This window comes from Culex pipiens, chromosome 3, assembly GCF_016801865.2.
Source record: "Culex pipiens pallens isolate TS chromosome 3, TS_CPP_V2, whole genome shotgun sequence".
NCBI classification, from domain to species: domain Eukaryota; kingdom Metazoa; phylum Arthropoda; class Insecta; order Diptera; family Culicidae; genus Culex; species Culex pipiens.
In genome coordinates, this window is record NC_068939.1 from 64,573,118 (window position 1) to 64,595,616 (window position 22,499).

The 22,499-nt window shown below is 37.6% G+C and overlaps 1 protein-coding gene across 5 annotated transcripts in view; it reads left to right on the top strand.

Annotated features, from left to right (window-relative positions):
- LOC120418523 (tetraspanin-18) overlaps positions 1–22,499 on the top strand; it is a 59,457-nt gene that overhangs the window by 27,990 nt on the left and 8,968 nt on the right. For all 5 annotated transcript variants that reach the window (XM_039580960.2, XM_052709764.1, XM_039580959.2 and 2 more), the window contains 2 exons: positions 13,246–13,444; positions 13,719–13,817. In XM_039580960.2, the coding sequence (XP_039436894.1) occupies positions 13,379–13,444; positions 13,719–13,817 (165 nt within the window). In that variant the 5' untranslated portion in view covers positions 13,246–13,378. The remainder of the gene's footprint in view (positions 1–13,245; positions 13,445–13,718; positions 13,818–22,499) is intronic.

The following is a 22,499-nucleotide window of genomic DNA, read 5'->3' on the forward strand; positions in this document are numbered from 1 at the left end:
TTTAGGGGATGAATAATTTTTTTTTTTTGGATAGTATCCGTAGTTTTGAAGATATTAAAATGTCTGTAACAAAAATCTGGGTGCAAAAGCTCTGGTTGATGTGCACCGTTAAGTTTGGGAAAACACTCGAAACGAAACGTTAGGCTGGAGTGTCCAATTACCCGTCCCGGAAAAAAAATCCCGGGATTTCCCGAAAAAAAATATAAAAGAAAATTGTAAATTTCCCTGGAATTCCCAAAATTTAAGCTGAAATATACATTTTCTTAACTCGTTGGCTCATTTTTTGAATGCTTCCCACCAAGATTAAACTTTAGTTTCTTCTACGTTGATGACCAAATTAGATGAAAATTGAATTGGTATCATTAAATGTATCAAAGAGCGTTGTGCTACAATAATAAGGTGAATTTGTATAAAAGTGTTCGAGAAATCACAGTTTAGGATTGAAAATTTATAGAGCACTAGAGCTACCATTGGCGTAAGAGGTTTAAATTTGAAACTACTAAACTACTTTTTTGCTTTGAAAATTATTTTAACCGAAGTCATTTATTAGGCTGCATCATTAAAAAAACATTGAAAAACTACTTCGTGTTATATTAAAGGTGCCCAAAATATGCAAATATATTTCACAAACTCGCTCCAAATATTTAAAAACATTGAGATGCGATTGCATTAAAAGTTATTTCAAGTGTTAAAGATTATTTTTTAGGCAAATTAAATGCTTATTTTTTTATTCATGAGTTCAAGCCAGTAAGATTTGTCCTGATAAAAAAATATTTGCCTCAAAACAAATTCTATGCATTATTTTTTTCTATTTCAACTTAATTATCAATTTAATACTTTATTATATTCGCTCAAACTGGTTACAGAGACAAATTTAAAAGTAATTTTATGGTTTTGGAGCATGGATTCATTTTACTCACTGTCCAAACACAGTGATAAAAAATAATACCTACTTCTTAACAAAAAAATACTTATGCTAATAAATTTAGAATTTTTTTTCTTGAAGTTGTAATTTTTTACCAGCAGCCAAGGCATAAATTGATCCTCACACTCATTTAAACCTTTGCTATTTGTTGCAAAATAATAATCAGAACCAGGATCAGATCAATTTTCGATAAATTTCAAATTTCCTTTTTCCCAGGATTTTTGTAAACCCGGGAAATTGGACGCTCTACTTTCAGCGTTTTGATCATTCTACTTTATGACTTAAACTTTTTGTAACATCATTATTATCAAAAGGTCTTGTCTCAAAAAACAAATCGAATCAAAAAGAATTTACTGGTATTTCGTAACTCAATCATTTATCTGTAAATTCATTACAGTTTTTTTCTCAAGATCCATCTTCTAGTGCGGACAGTGATTGATTAGACATTTCATCAATTTCTCGTCACACAGCATCGATGAGCTGCCGCTTGAAAGCCTTTCACAACCGCCCCGACTCACATGCCAACCGTACGAAGTGATCCACCTTTGAGCTCCTACCAGGGTCCCCCCAATCTAGCTGTGACGACGCCATCGACGGTGGCAGTCAGTGTTCGATTTTTAGAAAGTCTTCCCCTGTACCTCCCCGGGGTAGCCCCAGATGTTCAAGCTTGGTTCAACGGCAGCAGCACCGAGTAAGTGGGGTGTAATTGTAACGTGAGTTGTAATTTAAAACTCAAACCTCAACTCTGCGAAGGCATCTTCCTGCTCGGTGGCACTTGGACGTTCAACCGGGGGTTCATCGCTTAAGCAGAGACCCTCTCGGCTTACCTTAACAATTAGGGAGGAAGAGTTTAGGGGAAGGGGGGTCACGTATCTATTAGAGGGAGCGGACTGTGAAAGTCGTTATGTGCGCGCATATATGCTAATTGTTCAAATCAATAGCCTTACTTAGTTGGACTACAGGACAAGGGGAAGGAGAGCGCCTCTGCTGGAAGAGTGCGGCAAGTACAACTAACTTTCTTCGCACAGGGGAGCCCATCACCCCCGGTTGAACCCTTTTTTGCAAGTGTTTCATAAGTGTCAATTGCCTGAGGTGTACGTTAAGGGGCAAAGCGGTTGTACATTGCTGGCAATCCGTTACGGCTTTTGGGGAGAGCGCGACAACAACTGCATACAGATTATGTTGTAAGATGAAATCTTATCTGGTAACGAAGCAGCGATCATCGATGTTGGGTTTGCTTTTCAATTAGTCGAACCTTAACCGCTTTCTACAGCTTTCTTTCATGCAGTTTACATTCGTGTTGTAAGTACAGCTATTCAATTTCATCCTCAAATTCAAGATCACTACCACTAATAGCCAAATCATATAATTTTCATAAATAATCTGAACACCCTGATCATTCTATGCTACTCACCAACAAAGACCAGTCTATGATACCGCCTCCAATCCGAGCATTACTTTCCACAAAAGGGTTTGCAGAAAGCCACTTTGGCGGTCATTGTCGATTACTGGTCTGTAGACCGGCAAACTGAGCCAATAAAGAGGAGGCAAGAACCGCGAGCATAAAGAGAGCCAACACTAAAAAGCCACCGACTACAGCACTGGGTTCTGCCCTCTTCCCGCGAAAATTGCAACCAAAGAAAAACGTGAAATGTCGTAGTACCTAACGGAATATTTTTTTCGTGTGTTTCGATTGTTGAACACACTTTTCATCCGGTCTCATCAACGCGGAGGAATGGGCGGGTCTGTGGTCATGGCCACTGTTTTGCGCGCTACTTCTTAAGTCGCCGTCTATACCTGCGGTCTTCTCGTGGCCATTTCTTGGGCTGCATAATGTGGACACCGCGATGAAAACCAACATTAAACACCCCGCCTGTTACGAATCGTGGCTCTGATTGACGTAATTTGACGAACAAGTGCGCCGTGGACACTCTGATGTCGCGAAGACCACACACGACGAAATGCCGCTGACCTTGACCGAAAATTGTCATATTCTTTGAATACCTATTTAACACGATTTTCAACTTAATTGAAGTCAGTTTTAAACTTACGTTTGGAGTAGGCTACAGAACTCAGAAAATGTTAAAAATCCATTAAGGCTTATTGGTATACGATATTACAGCTCACGTATTAAACGTTATATCATTCTGATTTCACGATGTTTGAAGTGTCGCATGACTTTTTCGAGTGGTTCTGAAAAATGGCCCTACGGGAACCGGTATCTGGAACATCCGGCGTTGCCATACTTTGAGAGGATCTTGTCGAGGGTACTTGACAACAATTAGAAAGCAAATATCTGGCTAATTTCAAGATGTTTGAAGTGTCGCTTGACTATTTCGAGTGGTTCTGAAAAGTGGTCCCATGGGAACCGGTATCCGGAACATCCAGGGAGACCATATTTGGACATGATCTTTTCGAGAACACTAGAAATGAGTTGTAGAGAGAATATCTTACTGATTCCATGATGTTTGAAGTGTCGCTTGACCATTTTAAATGATTTTGAAAAATGGCCCCACGGGAACCGGTATCCGGAACATCCGGGGTGGCTATACTGGGGCAGATTAGGTTTATTGGCAACAATGATTTTTTTATCAAATTTGCTGTAAATTTTGAGGATTACAATGATGCTCCAATCAGATTTATGACCATGTTCTACCTAACTCCGAGAACCTCCAGAACCGGTATCCGGAACATCCGGTATTTATTTTTTCAATCATTTGCAGCCTGAAATGATGATGGTTTGGAAATTTGGTGTCAAAGGGACTTTTATATAAAATTGGACGGCCGATTTGATAACGTACTCGAAATTCCTGAAAAAACACTTTTTTTATCGAAAATAGTAGAAAATACCGCCATTAGGGTAACCATAACGAGTAATCGCGATTCTTAAAAAAATGATTAAAAACGGTTTTGAGAAAGTTCCTTTTTGCGTTCCCCTTTGTTTCGTCGTTCGTGTCTGTCACAGGTGACATTGAAAGGCCATTATTGACAATTACCAACTTTTTTTTCGTGAAATCGCGATAATTCGTGATGGAAACTCCTCATGTCTATACAGTAATTCTCCACGAAAACAGCATGATTCGAAAAAAAGTTGTCTAATCGTGCTCAAAATTGGTTTGGGGGTTCCTTTAAAAAAATAATTATAACCGTACCCCCAAAGGTCGCGTTAGGGCGATCCAAAAAATTGTCATTTAAAAAAAAAGTTGCGTCCTTCAATCACGGCAATTATGATACCCAAAAAAGTAAAGGTCATAGCTAAAATTTTGAAGTTATCGCAGTTTTAATGAAAAAAGTGTATTTTTCCCATGTTCGTCATTTTTGATTTTCAAAAAATCATATCTCAAAATCCTGTTATTACAACTTCACCATTTTTTGATATATTATGTAAAATTTCCAAACCAATAAAAGTATTTTCAAACATAGGCTCTTTGGACCCGAAACCTTCAAACAACATTTAAAGTTTTCTTACGACCTTATAATTGTCAGGTTAGATTTTTGTAACTCTAAACTATTTTTCCTTAAAAGCCTATTTAATCACCTTTCATTTGCATCAAAGAAAGCTACTATGGCGCGGAGTTATGATTTTTAAAAAAATGTGGTTTTTGTGTAAATCTATGAAAACGGCAATTGTTGTACCACCCTAACACGACGTAAGTCGCCCCTAAGAGCAAACAAAAACATACAAATTTTGGGCTGTACTTGTACATATTTTTTTATTGTCTTCTATACAATTGTGTTGAATGTTGATGCACTCTAAAAAATAACCCTAAAAGTTACATTAAATACAACATTTTTGAATGAAATTTTGTGAACTGTTTTTGTTACTATTTTTTTAGGAGGGATAGCACCCCCTCACTTTACTAAGATATCAGAAATGGACCCCGAATAAAGTTTTCAGTGTGAAATAATTCTGTTTGATACAGATAAATGATCTTAGTGGACATTGGACATCCCCTCCTTTGCACTTGAACGCCCGATAATTTTAGAATTCAATTTCCCTTTCTGCTAATAATAAAATCGCGACACTTTTTCACCGACCCATCAAACATCGTGGAACCATGAATGTTAATTAAATTAGTGCGTAGGTGTCAGTTATAACCGTTGGGCCTTTCGTTGCCTGATCTCAAAGTCTACTTGCAGTACCCATTCTCAATTAAGTATAACTTCTCCCTACAGTTCAACCGTCGTTCAAGCTGCACACCAGAAGTGACCCATTCGGGAATCGCACACGTCCAATTAGTGCTTCATTCGAAGTAAATTGACGCTACTATGTGACTTGTGAGCATTTAGTTTTTTCCTGCTACGTCCACTTCTGGCTTGACCCCCGTGAGCTGAACTCTGCGCCGTAGATTCCGGGGGACGTTGTTCGATTTGACTACGTGCCTTGGCACTACTCAGTACTCAGAAGTGTAGTTGATTTGCACACGAGATAAATGATAACAAGAGCTGTAAAGCTCACGAGCCATGTCGCTTTATTTGCTGTCTCGTGTTTGGATAGAGCTGGCGATGTAGTTTAAATTGGTTAATTGTGCGGATAACGTTTGCATCACCGGCGGCGACCGGCGATGGCATCTTTCTTAATTTAATTCCATCGTGTGACGGATGTGTAACAAATGTGCCACATGACTCATAATTGGAGATAACGTCGGTTACGTTTGGGGGGCTTGATGAGCACACGCATGATTGAGACGGTTGAGATTTTTTTCGTACGTGTAATCATACATTTTACGTGCCTCCCAGTGGGCATCGTGAAGTAATACGCACTATGTTGGCTGAAAATTACTGGAATTTTACACCCCAGACCCACATGCTGGGCTTAATTAAGATAAACACGTCCGATGATGATGGTCGGTGGTGGGAAAATTCAAGTGGCGATCGGAAGCTTAGAGTTTAGTACCTGTTGAGCCAGCTAATTGCGTCTTCGAAGTGAGCTTTTTTTTGTTCAGCGGACTTATTTGAAGCTTTTCGAAGTGTCTTATTTGTAAAGTTATAAAACTCAATGCCCATTTCTTCGCTGCTCATTCACTCGCGTTTATCCGCTTCGGCGATGATGATCTGGAAAGGCCGCCAACCATCGCTCCATTCACGAACTAGTAGGAAATGACTTTACAACACCCATTGACTAGTTAGCAGCAGCAGCCTGCACCACATGGTGATGCCAGCAGACGACAAGTGGTCTTGTTACTGAAGCATGGCCAGCACCATCATTCACACGGAGTCTTTCAGCAGCTCATGTGACTGGGAAACATGAGAGCAATTGCCCCACAAGTTTATCTCTGGGCGGTCATCAGCTGGCATCACTGGTTCGCGCTGTGGCCGCGCCCTGGATAGGCCGGAATTTCTGTATCAGATCACACTCGCTTCTTTGACTTTCCGAGAGTTTAAAAGTCTGCAACGTTATGGCTTAGCATGTCAATTGCAATAATATTACTAAAATCCAGAATCTAATTTAAAATAAAAGATATTTATTTTGAAGCTAAAAAACTGGTTACCAGGTTTTGAATGCTTGAATTACCAAAAACATTATTAAACCCCTTCAGGCCTAAATTTTGAATTTATTTTTTAGTTAATGATGGAAAAAGAATTCTTATGACCATACGAAATGTATAGGCCAGTTTTGAAAATTTGGATTTTTGGGTTAAATACTCATCAGGCCTGAAAGAATTAAATGAAAAATTCAAAATATAATTTCTAGACTTATTTGGAAAAGGCCTTTCCAAATAAAACTCTAGATTTCAGCTAATTATACTTGTCAAGCAGTTGCATTTTTTATATTTACTGGATCTTTATAAGGCCGTTGCAAATATTTTTCAAAGTTTATGTCGCCCCCTCCCCCCCCCCCCTTTCAAAATTGGTCTGAAAAATAGGGGGCAAAAAAAAATTTCCAAAAAACTTCAAAGTTTTCATGAAAATAGAAGTCGAATCAACTGAAAACATTCTTAAATGCATTTTTCTGCATTGATAGTAATATTTAGCATGTTTGGGCTTGTTTGAAAATGTTATGAATTTTTATAAAATTCCAATATACGGCAAAAAAATTATTTTTCGCAAAAAATAAAATTTTCGTCAATACTTTGATATTTTGGAAATAAATGATGGCAAAACAACTGGACAGGTGTATAATGCATTTTTAACACTTTTTCATTAAAATATTGAAACCATTACACGTAATTTCAATTTGTATAGGTACTTTTTTATTTTTTTATCTTTTTATCTTTTTTTTATCTTGAAAATGGAGTCCTTTATAAAAAATCTGTAAAGTACTTTTCGATGGCAAATATACAATAAAAATTTGGTAAAAAATATATATATATAAAATTTCGATTTTTTCCAAAAATCACATTTTTTTCTAAAATTCATAACTCGGCGCAGAATTTTTGAACATACTTCTCTATGACTAAAAAGTTGCTGGTTTTGGTTCCCTAAAACATATCAAATCTCAAAAATAAAAAAAAATGAGAAATTAGGTAAAAAATCGGGAATTTTTTTCCGTGTACCTATTTTTTCTAGATATTCCTCAACAATACCTACAACTTTGCCGAAGACACCAAATTTATCAATAATTTTTTTCAAAAGTTACAGATTTTCGAATATTTACGTACCATTTTTGTATGGACAGCGTGCCAAAATTGTATGAAGACTTGTATGGGTGAACCAATGACACAAAACAGCTTCTTTGGTCATAGGGAAGCCCCCCACAAAGTTTGAGCCAAATAAAAAAATACAAATAAAATCCATTTCCGGTTTTGCTGACGAATTGCTCACCTGTCCAGTTGCTTTGTAATCATTAATTTCCAAAATTTCTAAATATTGACGAAAATTTTATTTTTGCGAGAAAAAAAAATTGCGGTGCTGTACATTGTAATTTCGTAAAAGTTCAAAATATTTTTAAACGAGCCCAAAAATGCTAAATATCATTATCAATGCAGAAAAAGGCAATTTATATTGTTCTCTGTTCATTAGACTTCTGTACTCATTGAAATTTTGAAGGGGGCGGCATAAACTTCGAAAAATATATGCAACGGCCTAAACTAAACAAGATAATTGCAAATATAAATACTAAGAATAAATCAAGAAAAACTTAAAACAAGAATAGGAAAGTTTTTCGTAGAACAAAAGTTGCTCAAAAACACCTCCTGAACAAAAGAAAAATAAAAATGTAAGAGAAAAAAAATCGGCAGTAGAGGGCTATAATAAAAAAAATAGTCGCAATAATGTGTCAAAAAATAATATGGGCATAAAAAAAATTACTGTATAGTATACTATACTTATTTTAACGTAAAAAGTATTATTTGAAAATCGTCTAAATTTACAAAAAAACCAAACTATCAAATCAAACCACAGAATTTCACAAAAGTTTAAGAGTTCTGTTTTTAAATACTTTCTGAACATTTAAAAATGGTAAAAAAAACGTCGAAAGGCAGGGTGAGAGTTGAGGTTATTTTTTAAGCAAATTAAATTAATTTATCAAAGTTTTATCAAACAATAACCCATTTTTGAATGGAAGAACTTTTGAACATTCATGATTAAATAACTTTTCTATTTCATTTAAATAAAAGTTACAATAAATAAACTTACCTAAAAAAAAATCAAAATTTCAAAAATGCATAATAAGTCGAATACCAAATCGAGTCTAATTTCTCACTATAACCATTATTTCCTCACTCGAAGTTAACAGCGCTCCATTCCAGCCGTTCCAGTTGCTGCATACCGGCTATAATTTATTCATCCCCGTCCCAGCGAAAGGCTGGAGTAAAATTGAAATTGAAAGTGCTGTGCTTACACACGTGTGCATGCCTGCAGCTAGCTAGGAGCAAAAACGAAGCCTAACCACACTGACTGTCTAAGCTTGGGGGGCAACTATGCCTCAGTCAGTCCCCAAGTCCGGTCCAGAGGTGTGGAAAACATCAGGCGACGACGGCTGAAAGTGAAATTCCCAACCCCCCTGGAAGGCAGCGACTATCAGTCCCTTGTCCTCCTCCTCCTCCACAGTGATGGTCGGTCCAGACAGACCCTCACCCGGCGTAGTGTTAGCATAACCTAATTTAGAAAGTCCGGAAAAAAGTCCACGGCTATCGGTTTTTGTTTTCTGAACCCACCCGCGGTAGATGGCGTGTGTTCAATGAACTCGGAACTTTTATCGAGGCTAAAGATAAAGTGCAGGCCACGTGCTCGGGTGCAATTACGGCGAGCCCCTCGCCATTTGGCGCCCTCCAAGAGAAGTTACCTGTATGCTAAAAGTGGGTCCCTGTAGTTGCCTCTACTAACTCTAATTCACTCCTCTGGTGATGCATCCACTAGTGTATGAAAGAGAGTCAAAGAGAGGGGTAAATGCAATCAGCCAATTTCCGCAATCATAAATCTTAATAACGATCGATGCACTTTGGTCTGACATCGATCGACCACGCAGTGCTTGCATAACGTTAAGTCAGATCTCCAGCAAGTGAGCAATTCAACTTGACTCTGGATAGAGGTTTGCACCACTTGTGGATATCGAGAGGCGGTTTCAATTAAAACAGTTCGTGTCAAGTACGTGTAGATCTTGCACCTTTACGTTTTACATACGTGGTGCATAATGTAGGGAAAAATCTTTTACTCGAAGATAAGTATGGCATGGAAATGTATAGCAAATTGGCTTAAATCATGTCTGCATTTTGAGCTTAATCTGGGCTCTTCTGTTAACAATTCTTAACTAAATGCATGTTCTAAAATATTTACTAAAATTTCTTACTCCTTTACAAAAAAAAAAATCTTACTGAAAATTAGCTCAACTTCATCCTGATACTACATTATTCAACCAACACTTTCTCTGTGCCTCTATCCCTACGGATCGATCATTAAAAATTTACTGTTGACACAGTTTGAACCGCCACTTTGCACGATACATGCAAGCGTTGATTCGACTGGCCTGATGTGTTGCTGATACGGGACGGGAGACACTACTATACAGGTTGTTTTAGCTCTGATGGAACACAATGGATGCACGTCATCGATCGGTTGCTGAAATCATGATCACGAAATGCACGAACCGCACCGGGAACCGCCAGCTGGAGTACCTCAAACGTTGAACGAGTTTGTTGGTGTTAAGGGATATATTGCGGTGTAAACAGATTCAGTAGGAATTCAGTTCAATGCCAGTCAACGGAAAATGAAAGGGAATCAATGGTTTAGAGATTCATTGGTTTATTATTGTAAGAAATTTTCATTCGGATATTCATACTTGTTCAAGTTTGCTAACCTAATCTAAACGAAGGTTTCCGACATTTGAAAGTAATTGATTATCTTTCTATCAAACGCCATAAAGCTAAACCTCAAAGCCAAAACACAAACCATAAAAACAAACTAAAAGCTGATGAAAATTACTCCCTCGTGATGTGCGGTTGTGTGCTGCACGCCAGCGAGCACTTCATTACTCACCTCAGAGGTATAACGTGGTCGTGTATCTAAAAAAACAATATTTAAACAGCGATCCCGTGACAAATTGCATCATTCCGCCGGAGACTGCAATCTTGCACACTCGTCGGTGGATTCCCAGCAAGCCCTCTCTTATCTACTGCAAAAGGAAATGGGGTTAGAGCAGTGATGATGAGTACAACACCTAATTATGAGTGGTGTTTTTTTTTCGGCAATCAAGGATAACGGACTGGTTGATACTGGCTTTATGACTGTAAACATTTGCGAAATTATTCACTAAATTGTACTTGAACGAAGCTCATTTCCTATTCGTAACGGAGAAGGAGAAGACTAATAATGTCGTTTATTTCACAAATAAATGGGCTTTTTGATTTTTATATTTTCCTAAGATCCAACTTTCAAAAAGTTCACAAATATCACTTAAGTGGTCATAACTTGAGACAGGGCTGCAAGAAAGCGATTTTTTAATTGATACATTCTGAATCAAGATTTAAATGTTTTTCTAAAACAAACATGGCCGGTAAATGGCCGATCGGGAATGATGCCTTTCAGTGCCTTAAGTGATACAGCGTTGCCACATTTTCAAAGTTTTTGGCTTGTTGGAAAAGCTATTAAATTATGGGTTTGATGACGGATCTGAACAACATTTCCATGCGAATCCCAAGTAACATTTTAGGCTTTATCAAAGCTGTCACAACCGCTATAAAACCTATCAGCCAAAACCAACATTAAAACCCCTTAGTCGTAACAAACTCCCCAGAACCTTGATAAACCCCACTTAAAACCCAAAAGGACCTCCGCAAAAGGTGGTTACGGCCTATTTATAAAACCTACATAGGAGTTTAAGGCTTTACAACTGAATCCTAACAACCCCCTTAAAGCCTTGATAAAACCTTTGTTAAACCTAGTCAGGAGTTATGGAAAAATGACATTTCATACGTCTTCAAACGTCTTATGCCAAATAGGTTTTATTTTGGCAAATATAAGTCTTCGTCTTGCCAAATGAAATTATGGAGATGGTTGTCAAAAATGGCGATGATAAATAATAGATATTAGAGGTAATCCAAATAGTTTGAGAGCTTATTTCTCACAATTGATGGCTCAAATTCAGCTGCGGTTGAAATTTTATTGATAAATGTAGGGGAGATAGAGCCAAAAAATTCAACTCGCTTCATCAAATATCAATATTTTGTAATCATAGTGTTTAATGTTAAAAAATATTTTATTGCAATTCTTTGAAAAAAATGTTCAAAATATTTTTAAACATCTATCGCTATATAAATCATACCAGAAATTCAGCATAAATGTGTGTTTTCATCAAATTTAAATCAAATTTTTCAGTTTTCTATATTATTTAATCAAGATGGCCGTCAATCATATTCAATCAGAGCACCCAAGTACAAGAGCTCTTCAAGATAGCCACAGCATAGCAGTTTGGACCGCGGTAGGATAAAATTCTCTTCAAAACTTCTTCAGGAGTTTGGAAGAGTACTTGAAGAGAGTTTTATCCTACCGCGGTCCAAACTGCTATGCTGTAGCTATCTTGAAGAGCTCTTGTAGAACTCCTGGAAAAATGTTACTTGTGCACGCGTTTAGCGCCATATTTATGCACTGCTATTTGGCCGCGATAAATGCTCTTTAAGGAGCTTATGGTTTTAAGTAAGCTTTTTACATGCCTAATGGCACTTGACAGCTACAACACCCTAGGTTTTAACAAAGCATACGATAAAACCGTTTGGCATGGCATTGCCATATGGTTTCCAAGCCTCTATTAAAACTTTCATAAAACCTTATTGAAAGCCAGTCTTTTATTTCCACCCGGTTTTATGTCCGAGGCATAACACCATAACACTGAACCTATTAATTAGCTCTTGCTTGTTGGTTGCGGTGAATGCCCAAATAAAACTATTAGGCAATCAAGATGCTACAATAAACCCTTAATAAAACTTGGTGGTGGCTAGTTGGTTTAAAAATGTTACTTGGGATAGGTGAGATCCCGCATTGAAAAGTTCACAAATATCACTTAAGTGGTCATAACTTGAGACAGGGTTGCCAAATCTCCAAACTTTTCTGGTGAATTTTCTAACATCAGATTTTTTGTAAATTTACATTTTTATGGTAACATTTTTATGCATAACTTTTAAGCTACAAATCAAAACATAAAATTACGGTTTGAATTCGAAATAAATACACACAGACAGGTATATTTATTTTATTTTTTTGGTACAAATGTCTTGATAATGTATTGAAATTTGTTTCTGTAAATTTTTTTTTTTACATTTTATTCAATTCAAAAAATTTAACTCTTATTGAAAATGTTTTATTTTTAAAAGGACCAAGCCACGTAGCCCTGTGGTAACGCTTCCGCCTCGTAAGCGGTAGATCGGAGTTCAAATCCCGGCTCGGACCAACACAACTGGTGATCTTTTCCCTTCTGGATTCGATTGCTTAGTAAAGGGAAGGTAGTGTATCGTCACGAACTGGACACCTTAGGAAGACAGCCTATGAAATGTTAACATTAACCTCAACATGTTAAATAACATTAAGTTGATTAATAAATTGTCACTGAATCCGCTTTGTAAATGCCGGCCCCGTTACTCTTCACGGGTGTTCCCCTTAGGAACAAGGAAAGATTTACTTTATTAACTGAAATTTTAGAACATTTGAAGGTTTGAATGTATCTTCAATAACTGTGATGATCAGTTCTAAATGCTGGTTGACAAATTACAATTTTCATTATTAAACAAATTGCCTTTAGATTTCAGAGGATCGTGAAATATTTCCATGGAGTGCGTATTGAGAGAGTTATTTAACAGAAGTCCCTGAACTCAACAGAACACTAACCCCATTGCCAAAGGTCGCATCTTTGATTACTCATCGCAATTTTCTTCTCGTTTTCCCAACAGCTCAAGGTGCAAGCACCAAATAGCAACGCTGCCCTGTAGCAGCAGTAGCGCATCATCGAAGGAAAAACGACGACGACCCAGACAACGACAATCACAAGAGCCAAGAGACGGTGGCGGCCCGCTTTCCCGCGAGATGGGATGCGACTGTGAATCATGCATAGCGAGGTCGCTATTGTCGGTGTTCAACTTTGTGTTCTTCGTAAGTTGGTGACTACTGGTCCATTCTATGCTATGAGATTGAGGAGGATCATTTCACTATATCATGATTAGTCTCCCAAATATTGCAGAATTTTGAGTTTCGTTGTTCTATAAAACGACATTCGGTGAAATGACCCTCACTCGTAGACGCTCACGGTTGACCTGAATATCCGGACAAAGAACCAGCAACCCGGGTTGGCCTTTCCGAGCCATTCGGATGGCACAGCTGATGAGTAATTTTATCATAACCAACTTCTCCTCTACTACTCTTCCAGGTGCTCGGATCGATTGTTCTAGGTGTGGGAGCATGGCTGGCGGCAGACAAATCATCGTTCATAGCGCTATTGAAAATGGTTGAAAGTGATCAGCTGGAGGTAAGTGGCCATCATGAATCAACACTAGAAAGAGCTTAGGGCGCAATGTGATGCAAACTGAACCGTTAATAGGAGTGAATTGTTTACTAGAACAAATTCAACCGCATAACTCCAAGTCAGCCTCACTTCACGGTGTTATTGCGTAGGAGAACGAATCCAACGTCTGCAGAATGACGAAGCTTCGCATTGCAACCCCACGATTAATTAAGATTCAATGCAACGCGCGAAGATCCGTACACACGCGAGGAGGGGGGGCAATTCCCCCCATATTTGTTTTCGTTCAGCGGCTACATACCTCTCTACCGCAATTAATTGCTTTTGTTTGAAATATTACGTGTATGAACGTTTGCTAGTGGTGCTGCTGCTGCACCTTCTGGGCAACACTGGGCCGGGTTAATTTTATGGCGGTTCTAACGCCTTCGGACGATCTCGATTTGGGGCTCCGAGATGGAAGATATTTGCATTCAAATTAGTCGCACGTGATGCACTCGTGGTGCACCACTTCAATTTCCATACAGTGCAAAAAGGGAAAGGTGATGTAACGCGAAACGCGAACATATAGCGTCTGCAACAGGTGGAAATCGGAACGATACACTTTAGAAGTACACTTCCTCCTGAATGAAGGTGAATATCTTCATAAATCATAAACATTTTTTGATAGCATTTTCTACCAAAAAGAGATTGAAAAAGATTAATTTATTAAAATTTGGCTGAATTTTTGGCACTCGAGTAAAAAGAGTAATTTTTACACAACTTTTGAAAAAAAAATAAACCAGCTAGGGTTTTCGCAACGAAATCGTTTTTCAAACATTTGGAGACGCATTGCATTAAATACCTGGTAGCAAAAAAAAGGGGGGGGTGCATTAGGGTGGTCCAAATCTGGGCTTTCTCGGGGCTACCCTCTGAAATCAAAGATCAACCCATGACTAGGCTAAATTCCAAATTTGAGCTCATTCTGACCATGGGAACCCCTCCCTCTAATCGCTTGAAGTTTGTATGGGAAAAATCGTCAAAATGTATGGAGAAAAGCAACTGTTTCAGTTCGCAGACGGTCCTTTTCAGAAGCTAATAACTTTTCAGCAAAAAATCCTAAAAATATGGTGTCTCCGGGAAAGTTGTTCAAAATTTAATGAAGGTTCTACATCTGAGAATTGATAAATATTGCGCCCTCCACAGATACAAAACTGAAACAGTTGCTTTTCTCCATAAATTTTGACGATTTTTTCCATACAAACTTCAAGCGATTAGTTGGAATTTAACCTAGTGATGGGTTAATCTTTGATTTCAGAGGGTAGCCCCGAGAAAGCCCGGTTTTGGACCACCCTAGTGTGCAAGATTTCATAGCATTTATTCCCAAATTTACAGTTTTATTCATTCGCAGGGAATTCACTAAAACCCAATGCTATCGATTATAGCGTGTTCAGGAAGACCAAATCTATCATACCTTGACGAAAGTGAAGCATCACGGAACTGACATCACGGGAGCAAAATATTTCAAATTGAAATGACCCATGGGAGATTTATACGTAGAAGTAGTTTATCGTTGAAAAAAACGTTTTTCAGAAAAATGTGTTTTTATGCTAATGGAGACGCATCGTACACACTTAGATTTTTTTTACCAAATTCGGTAGTTGAAAAATCGGATAAAGTTTTGATCGGTAAACCATCTGTCAAAATGAACAAAATTTTACAGAATTTCGTTTGAACGATGAACAATAATGAACTTCATTACTGAATTTCAGTAAGTTTTTACCTAATTCGGTAATTTTCAATTTACCGAACTGTTCAGCAGTTGAAAATTTGGTAAACTTTACCGAATTTGTTAAAAAAAAATCTTAGTGTGTATCAAATAAAAATTGTTTTTTTTTTTAATTTTCAAACTGATTTAAGGTAAAAGAATACAAAACATTAAAAAAAAACTTTAAATAATAATTATGCTTTAACACTCCTCCGTCCAAGGCATATTTCACTTACACGGACGACCAAGCCTCCGAAACAGTTGCTTCGCTAAATTCAACTCGCTCGCATTTGGCTCCATTTCAACCAATCTTGATCGTTCTTGCAGCATTCGAACCGGTAGGATTTCAAGATTCATCTCAAACAAGAACGAACCTGATCCGACTTACCTGCTAGTAACACCGACTAAATTCGTCGAAGCAACTCATTTTAGGCACTCGTTTTAGGGAACACACCATGGCCAAATCAACAAGAAAGCATTAAAATTTGAAATCAACCATTCAAATTTAACTAATTTGGGGTCGCTGAACACGAATATGACACTTATGATCAGTTGTGGGTTCAAATCCCACCTGCACCAAGTGGAATCTTTTTCGCCATCTCTGAAACATTATTAGCAGTTGTTGTAATACTTTAATATCGTTGCTTTTAAACAAATAATATACATTGGCGCTTACACAGCCAAATAAAAACGGTACATTAAGAAAAGAAAATTTAGGGTAACCCTAACAAATCGGCCACCGGGAGAGCCGGCGATTGCTAACACATTCTAACCATCGGCTGAGAAGCTATATGTCCTCCTGTCGAAGGGGTAGAATACAAAGTTAGTTCTATAAATAGACTCTTCTCAGCGAGAATTTGAGATACAATAGCAACGACGGTAGTGTGGAAGAGAAGGATAGAAAGAGAAACAATTGGTATGGGAAAGCTTTGAAATCCAATACGCGACATTCGATTGTGCTGTACACCAATAGACAACAAATTTGTCACCGGTCGCAGTAGCATAATTGGTAACGCGGATCAGTACCGTTGATCAGTTGTGGGTTCAAATCCCACCTGCACCAAGTGGAATCTTTTTCGCCATCTCTGAAACATTATTAGCAGTTGTTGTAATACTTTAATATCGTTGCTTTTAAACAAATAATATACATTGGCGCTTACACAGCCAAATAAAAACGGTACATTATTCCAAAAAATTCAGAAATCCAGAAATCCAAGATGGCGGCCAATATGGCGCCTGTAGTATATTGGGAACATATATTTGAGGGTGTAATAGTGATTCAACCACTCAAATGTAACTAATTTGGGGTCGCTGAACACGAATATGACACTTAGAATATTCCAAAGTATTCAGAAATCCAGAAATCCAAGATGGCGGCCAATATGGCGCCTGAAGTATATTGGGAATATTTATATGAGGTTGTAATAGTGATTCAACCACTCAAATGTAACTAATTTGTGGTCGCTGAACACGAATATGACACTTAGAATATTCCAAAAATTCAGAAATCCAGAAATCCAAGATGGCGGCCAATATGGCGCCTGTAGTATATTGGGAATATTTTTTTGAGGTTGTAATAGTGATTCAACCACTCAAATGTAACTAATTTGGGGTCGCTGAACACGAATATGACACTTAGAATATTCCAAAGTATTCAGAATTCCAGAAATTCAAGATGGCGGCCAATATGGCGCCTGTAGTATATTGGGAATATTTATTTGAGGTTGTAAAAGCCATTCAACCACTCAAATCCAACTTATTTGGGGTATGAATATGAGGAATATGACACTTGGTATATTCCAAAGTGTTCAGAAATTCAGAAATCCAAGATGGCGGCCAATATGGCGCCTGTAGTATATTGGGAATATTTTTTTGAGGTTGTAATAGTGATTCAACCACTCAAATGTAACTAATTTGGGGTCGCTGAACACGAATATGACACTTAGAATATTCCAAAGTATTCAGAAATCCAGAAATCCAAGATGGCGGCCAATATGGCGCCTGTAGTATATTGGGAACATATATTTGAGGGTGTAATAGTGATTCAACCACTCAAATGTAACTAATTTGGGGTCGCTGAACACGAATATGACACTTAGAATATTCCAAAGTATTCAGAAATCCAGAAATCCAAGATGGCGGCCAATATGGCGCCTGAAGTATATTGGGAATATTTATATGAGGTTGTAATAGTGATTCAACCACTCAAATGTAACTAATTTGTGGTCGCTGAACACGAATATGACACTTAGAATATTCCAAAAATTCAGAAATCCAGAAATCCAAGATGGCGGCCAATATGGCGCCTGTAGTATATTGGGAATATTTTTTTGAGGTTGTAATAGTGATTCAACCACTCAAATGTAACTAATTTGGGGTCGCTGAACACGAATATGACACTTAGAATATTCCAAAGTATTCAGAAATCCAGAAATCCAAGATGGCGGCCAATATGGCGCCTGAAGTATATTGGGAATATTTATATGAGGTTGTAATAGTGATTCAACCACTCAAATGTAACTAATTTGTGGTCGCTGAACACGAATATGACACTTAGAATATTCCAAAAATTCAGAAATCCAGAAATCCAAGATGGCGGCCAATATGGCGCCTGTAGTATATTGGGAATATTTTTTTGAGGTTGTAATAGTGATTCAACCACTCAAATCTAACTAATTTGGGGTCGCTGAACACGAATATGACACTTAGAAAATCCCAAAGTATTCAGAAATCCAGAAATCCAAGATGGCGGCCAATATGGCACCTGTAGTATATTGGGAATATTTATTTGAGGTTGTAATAGTGATTCAACCACTCAAATCTAACTGATTTGAGGTCGCTGAACACGAATATGACACTTAGAAAATCCCAAAGTATTCAGAAATCCAGAAATCCAAGATGGTTGCCAATATGGCGCCTGTAGTATATAAGGAACATATATTTGAGGGTGTAATAGTGATTCAACCACTCAAATCTAACTAACTTGGGGTCGCTGAACACGAATATGACACTTAGAAAATCCCAAAGTATTCAGAAATCCAGAAATCCAAGATGGCGGCCAATATGGCGCCTGTAGTATATTGGGAATATTTATTTGAGGTTGTAATAGTGATTCAACCACTCAAATCTAACTGATTTGAGGTCGCTGAACACGAATATGACACTTAGAAAATCCCAAAGTATTCAGAAATCCAGAAATCCAAGATGGTTGCCAATATGGCGCCTGTAGTATATTGGGAATATTTATTTGAGGTTGTAAAAGCCATTCAACAACTCAAATCCAACTTATTTGGGGTATGAATATGAGGAATATGACACTTGGTACATTCCAAAGTGTTCAGAAATTCAGAAATCCAAGATGGTTGCCAATATGGCGCCTGTAGTATATTGGGAACATATATTTGAGGGTGTAATAGTGATTCAACCACTCAAATCTAACTAATTTGGGGTCGCTGAACACAAATATGACACTTAGAAAATCCCAAAGTATTCAGAAATCCAGAGATCCAAGATGGTTGCCAATATGGCGCCTGTAGTATATTGGGAGTATTTATTTGAGGTTGTAAAAGCCATTCAACCACTCAAATCCAACTGATTTGGGGTCGCTGAACACGAATATGACACTTAGAATATTCCAAAGTGTACAGAAATTCAGAAATCCAAGATGGCGGCCAATATGGCGCCTGTAGTATATTGGGAATATTTATATGAGGGTGTAATAGCCATTCAACCACTCAAATCTAATTAATTTGAGGTCGCTGAACAAGAATATGACACTTGGAAAATCCCAAAGTATTCAGAAATCCAGAAATCCAAGATGGTTGCCAATATGGCGCCTGTAGTATATAAGGAACATATATTTGAGGGTGTAATAGTGATTCAACCACTCAAATCTAACTAACTTGGGGTCGCTGAACACGAATATGACACTAAGAAAATCCCAAAGTATTCAGAAATCCAGAAATCCAAGATGGCGGCCAATATGGCGCCTGTAGTATATTGGGAATATTTATTTGAGGTTGTAATAGTGATTCAACCACTCAAATCTAATTGATTTGAGGTCGCTGAACACGAATATGACACTTAGAAAATCCCAAAGTATTCAGAAATCCAGAAATCCAAGATGGTTGCCAATATGGCGCCTGTAGTATATTGGGAATATTTATTTGAGGTTGTAAAAGCCATTCAACCACTCAAATCCAACTTATTTGGGGTATGAATATGAGGAATATGACACTTGGTACATTCCAAAGTGTTCAGAAATCCAGAAATCCAAGATGGCGGCCAATATGGCGCCTGAAGTATATTGGGAATATTTATATGAGGTTGTAATAGTGATTCAACCACTCAAATGTAACTAATTTGTGGTCGCTGAACACGAATATGACACTTAGAATATTCCAAAAATTCAGAAATCCAGAAATCCAAGATGGCGGCCAATATGGCGCCTGTAGTATATTGGGAATATTTTTTTGAGGTTGTAATAGTGATTCAACCACTCAAATGTAACTAATTTGGGGTCGCTGAACACGAATATGACACTTAGAATATTCCAAAGTATTCAGAATTCCAGAAATTCAAGATGGCGGCCAATATGGCGCCTGTAGTATATTGGGAATATTTATTTGAGGTTGTAAAAGCCATTCAACCACTCAAATCCAACTTATTTGGGGTATGAATATGAGGAATATGACACTTGGTATATTCCAAAGTGTTCAGAAATTCAGAAATCCAAGATGGCGGCCAATATGGCGCCTGTAGTATATTGGGAACATATATTTGAGGGTGTAATAGTGATTCAACCACTCAAATCTAACTAATTTGGGGTCGCTGAACACGAATATGACACTTAGAAAATCCCAAAGTATTCAGAAATCCAGAAATCCAAGATGGCGGCCAATATGGCACCTGTAGTATATTGGGAATATTTATTTGAGGTTGTAATAGTGATTCAACCACTCAAATCTAACTGATTTGAGGTCGCTGAACACGAATATGACACTTAGAAAATCCCAAAGTATTCAGAAATCCAGAAATCCAAGATGGTTGCCAATATGGCGCCTGTAGTATATAAGGAACATATATTTGAGGGTGTAATAGTGATTCAACCACTCAAATCTAACTAACTTGGGGTCGCTGAACACGAATATGACACTAAGAAAATCCCAAAGTATTCAGAAATCCAGAAATCCAAGATGGCGGCCAATATGGCGCCTGTAGTATATTGGGAATATTTTTTTGAGGTTGTAATAGTGATTCAACCACTCAAATGTAACTAATTTGGGGTCGCTGAACACGAATATGACACTTAGAATATTCCAAAGTATTCAGAAATCCAGAAATCCAAGATGGCGGCCAATATGGCGCCTGTAGTATATTGGGAATATTTTTTTGAGGTTGTAATAGTGATTCAACCACTCAAATGTAACTAATTTGGGGTCGCTGAACACGAATATAACACTTGGTATATTCCAAAGTGTTCAGAAATTCAGAAATCCAAGATGGCGGCCAATATGGCGCCTGTAGTATATTGGGAACATATATTTGAGGGTGTAATAGTGATTCAACCACTCAAATGTAACTAATTTGGGGTCGCTGAACACGAATATGACACTTAGAAAATCCCAAAGTATTCAGAAATCCAGAAATCCAAGATGGCGGCCAATATGGCGCCTGTAGTATATTGGGGATATTTATATGAGGGTGTAATTGCCATTCAACCACTCAAATCGAACTAATTTGAGGTCGCTGAACAAGAATATGACACTTAGAAAATCCCAAAGTATTCAGAAATCCAGAAATACAAGATGGCGGCCAATATGGCGCCTGTAGTATATTGGGAATATTTTTTTGAGGTTGTAAAAGTGATTCAACCACTCAAATCTAACTAATTTGGGGTCGCTGAACACGAATATGACACTTGGTATATTCCAAAGTATTATGAAATTCAGAAATCCATGATGGCGGCCAATATGGCGCCTGTAGTAAATTGGGAATATTTATTTGAGGTTGTAATAGTGATTCAACCACTCAAATCTAACTAATTTGGGGTCGTTGAACACGAATATGACACTTAGAATATTCCAATGTATTCAGAAATCCAGAAATCCAAGATGGCAGCCAATATGGCGCCTGTAAAATTTTGGGAATATTTATTTGAGAGTGTAAAAGTCATTCAATCACTCAAATCATACTTATTTGGGGTCGCTGAACACGAATATAACACTTGGTATATTCCAAAGTATTCTGAAATTCAGAAATCCAAGATGGCGGCCAATATGGCGGCTGTAGAATTTTGGGAATATTTATATGAGGGTGTAAAAGCCATTCAACCACTCAAATATAACTAATTTGGGGTCGCTAAACACGAATATGACACTTGGTATATTTCAAAGTATTCAGAAATTCATAAATCCAATATGGCGGCCTATATGACGCCTGTAGTATATTGGGAATATTTATTTGAGGTTGTAAAAGCCATTCAACCACTCAAATCCAACTTATTTGGGGTATGAATATGAGGAATATGACACTTGGTATATTCCAAAGTGTTCAGAAATCCAGAAATCCAAGATGGCGGCCAATATGGCGCCTGTAGTATATTGGGATTATTTATTTGAGGTTGTAATAGTGATTCAATCACTCAAATCTAACTAATTTGAGGTCGTTGAACACGAATATGACACTTAGAATATTCCAAAAATTCAGAAATCCAGAAATCCAAGATGGCAGCTAATATGGCGGCTGTAGAATTTTGGAAATATTTATATGAGGGTGTAATAGCCATTCAACCACTCAAATGTAACTAATTTGGGGTCGCTAAACACGAATATGACACTAAGAATATCCCAAAGTATTCAGAAATCTAGAAATCCAAAATGGCTGCCAATATGGCGCCTGTAGTATATTGGGAATATTTATTTGAGGTTGTAATTGTGATTCAA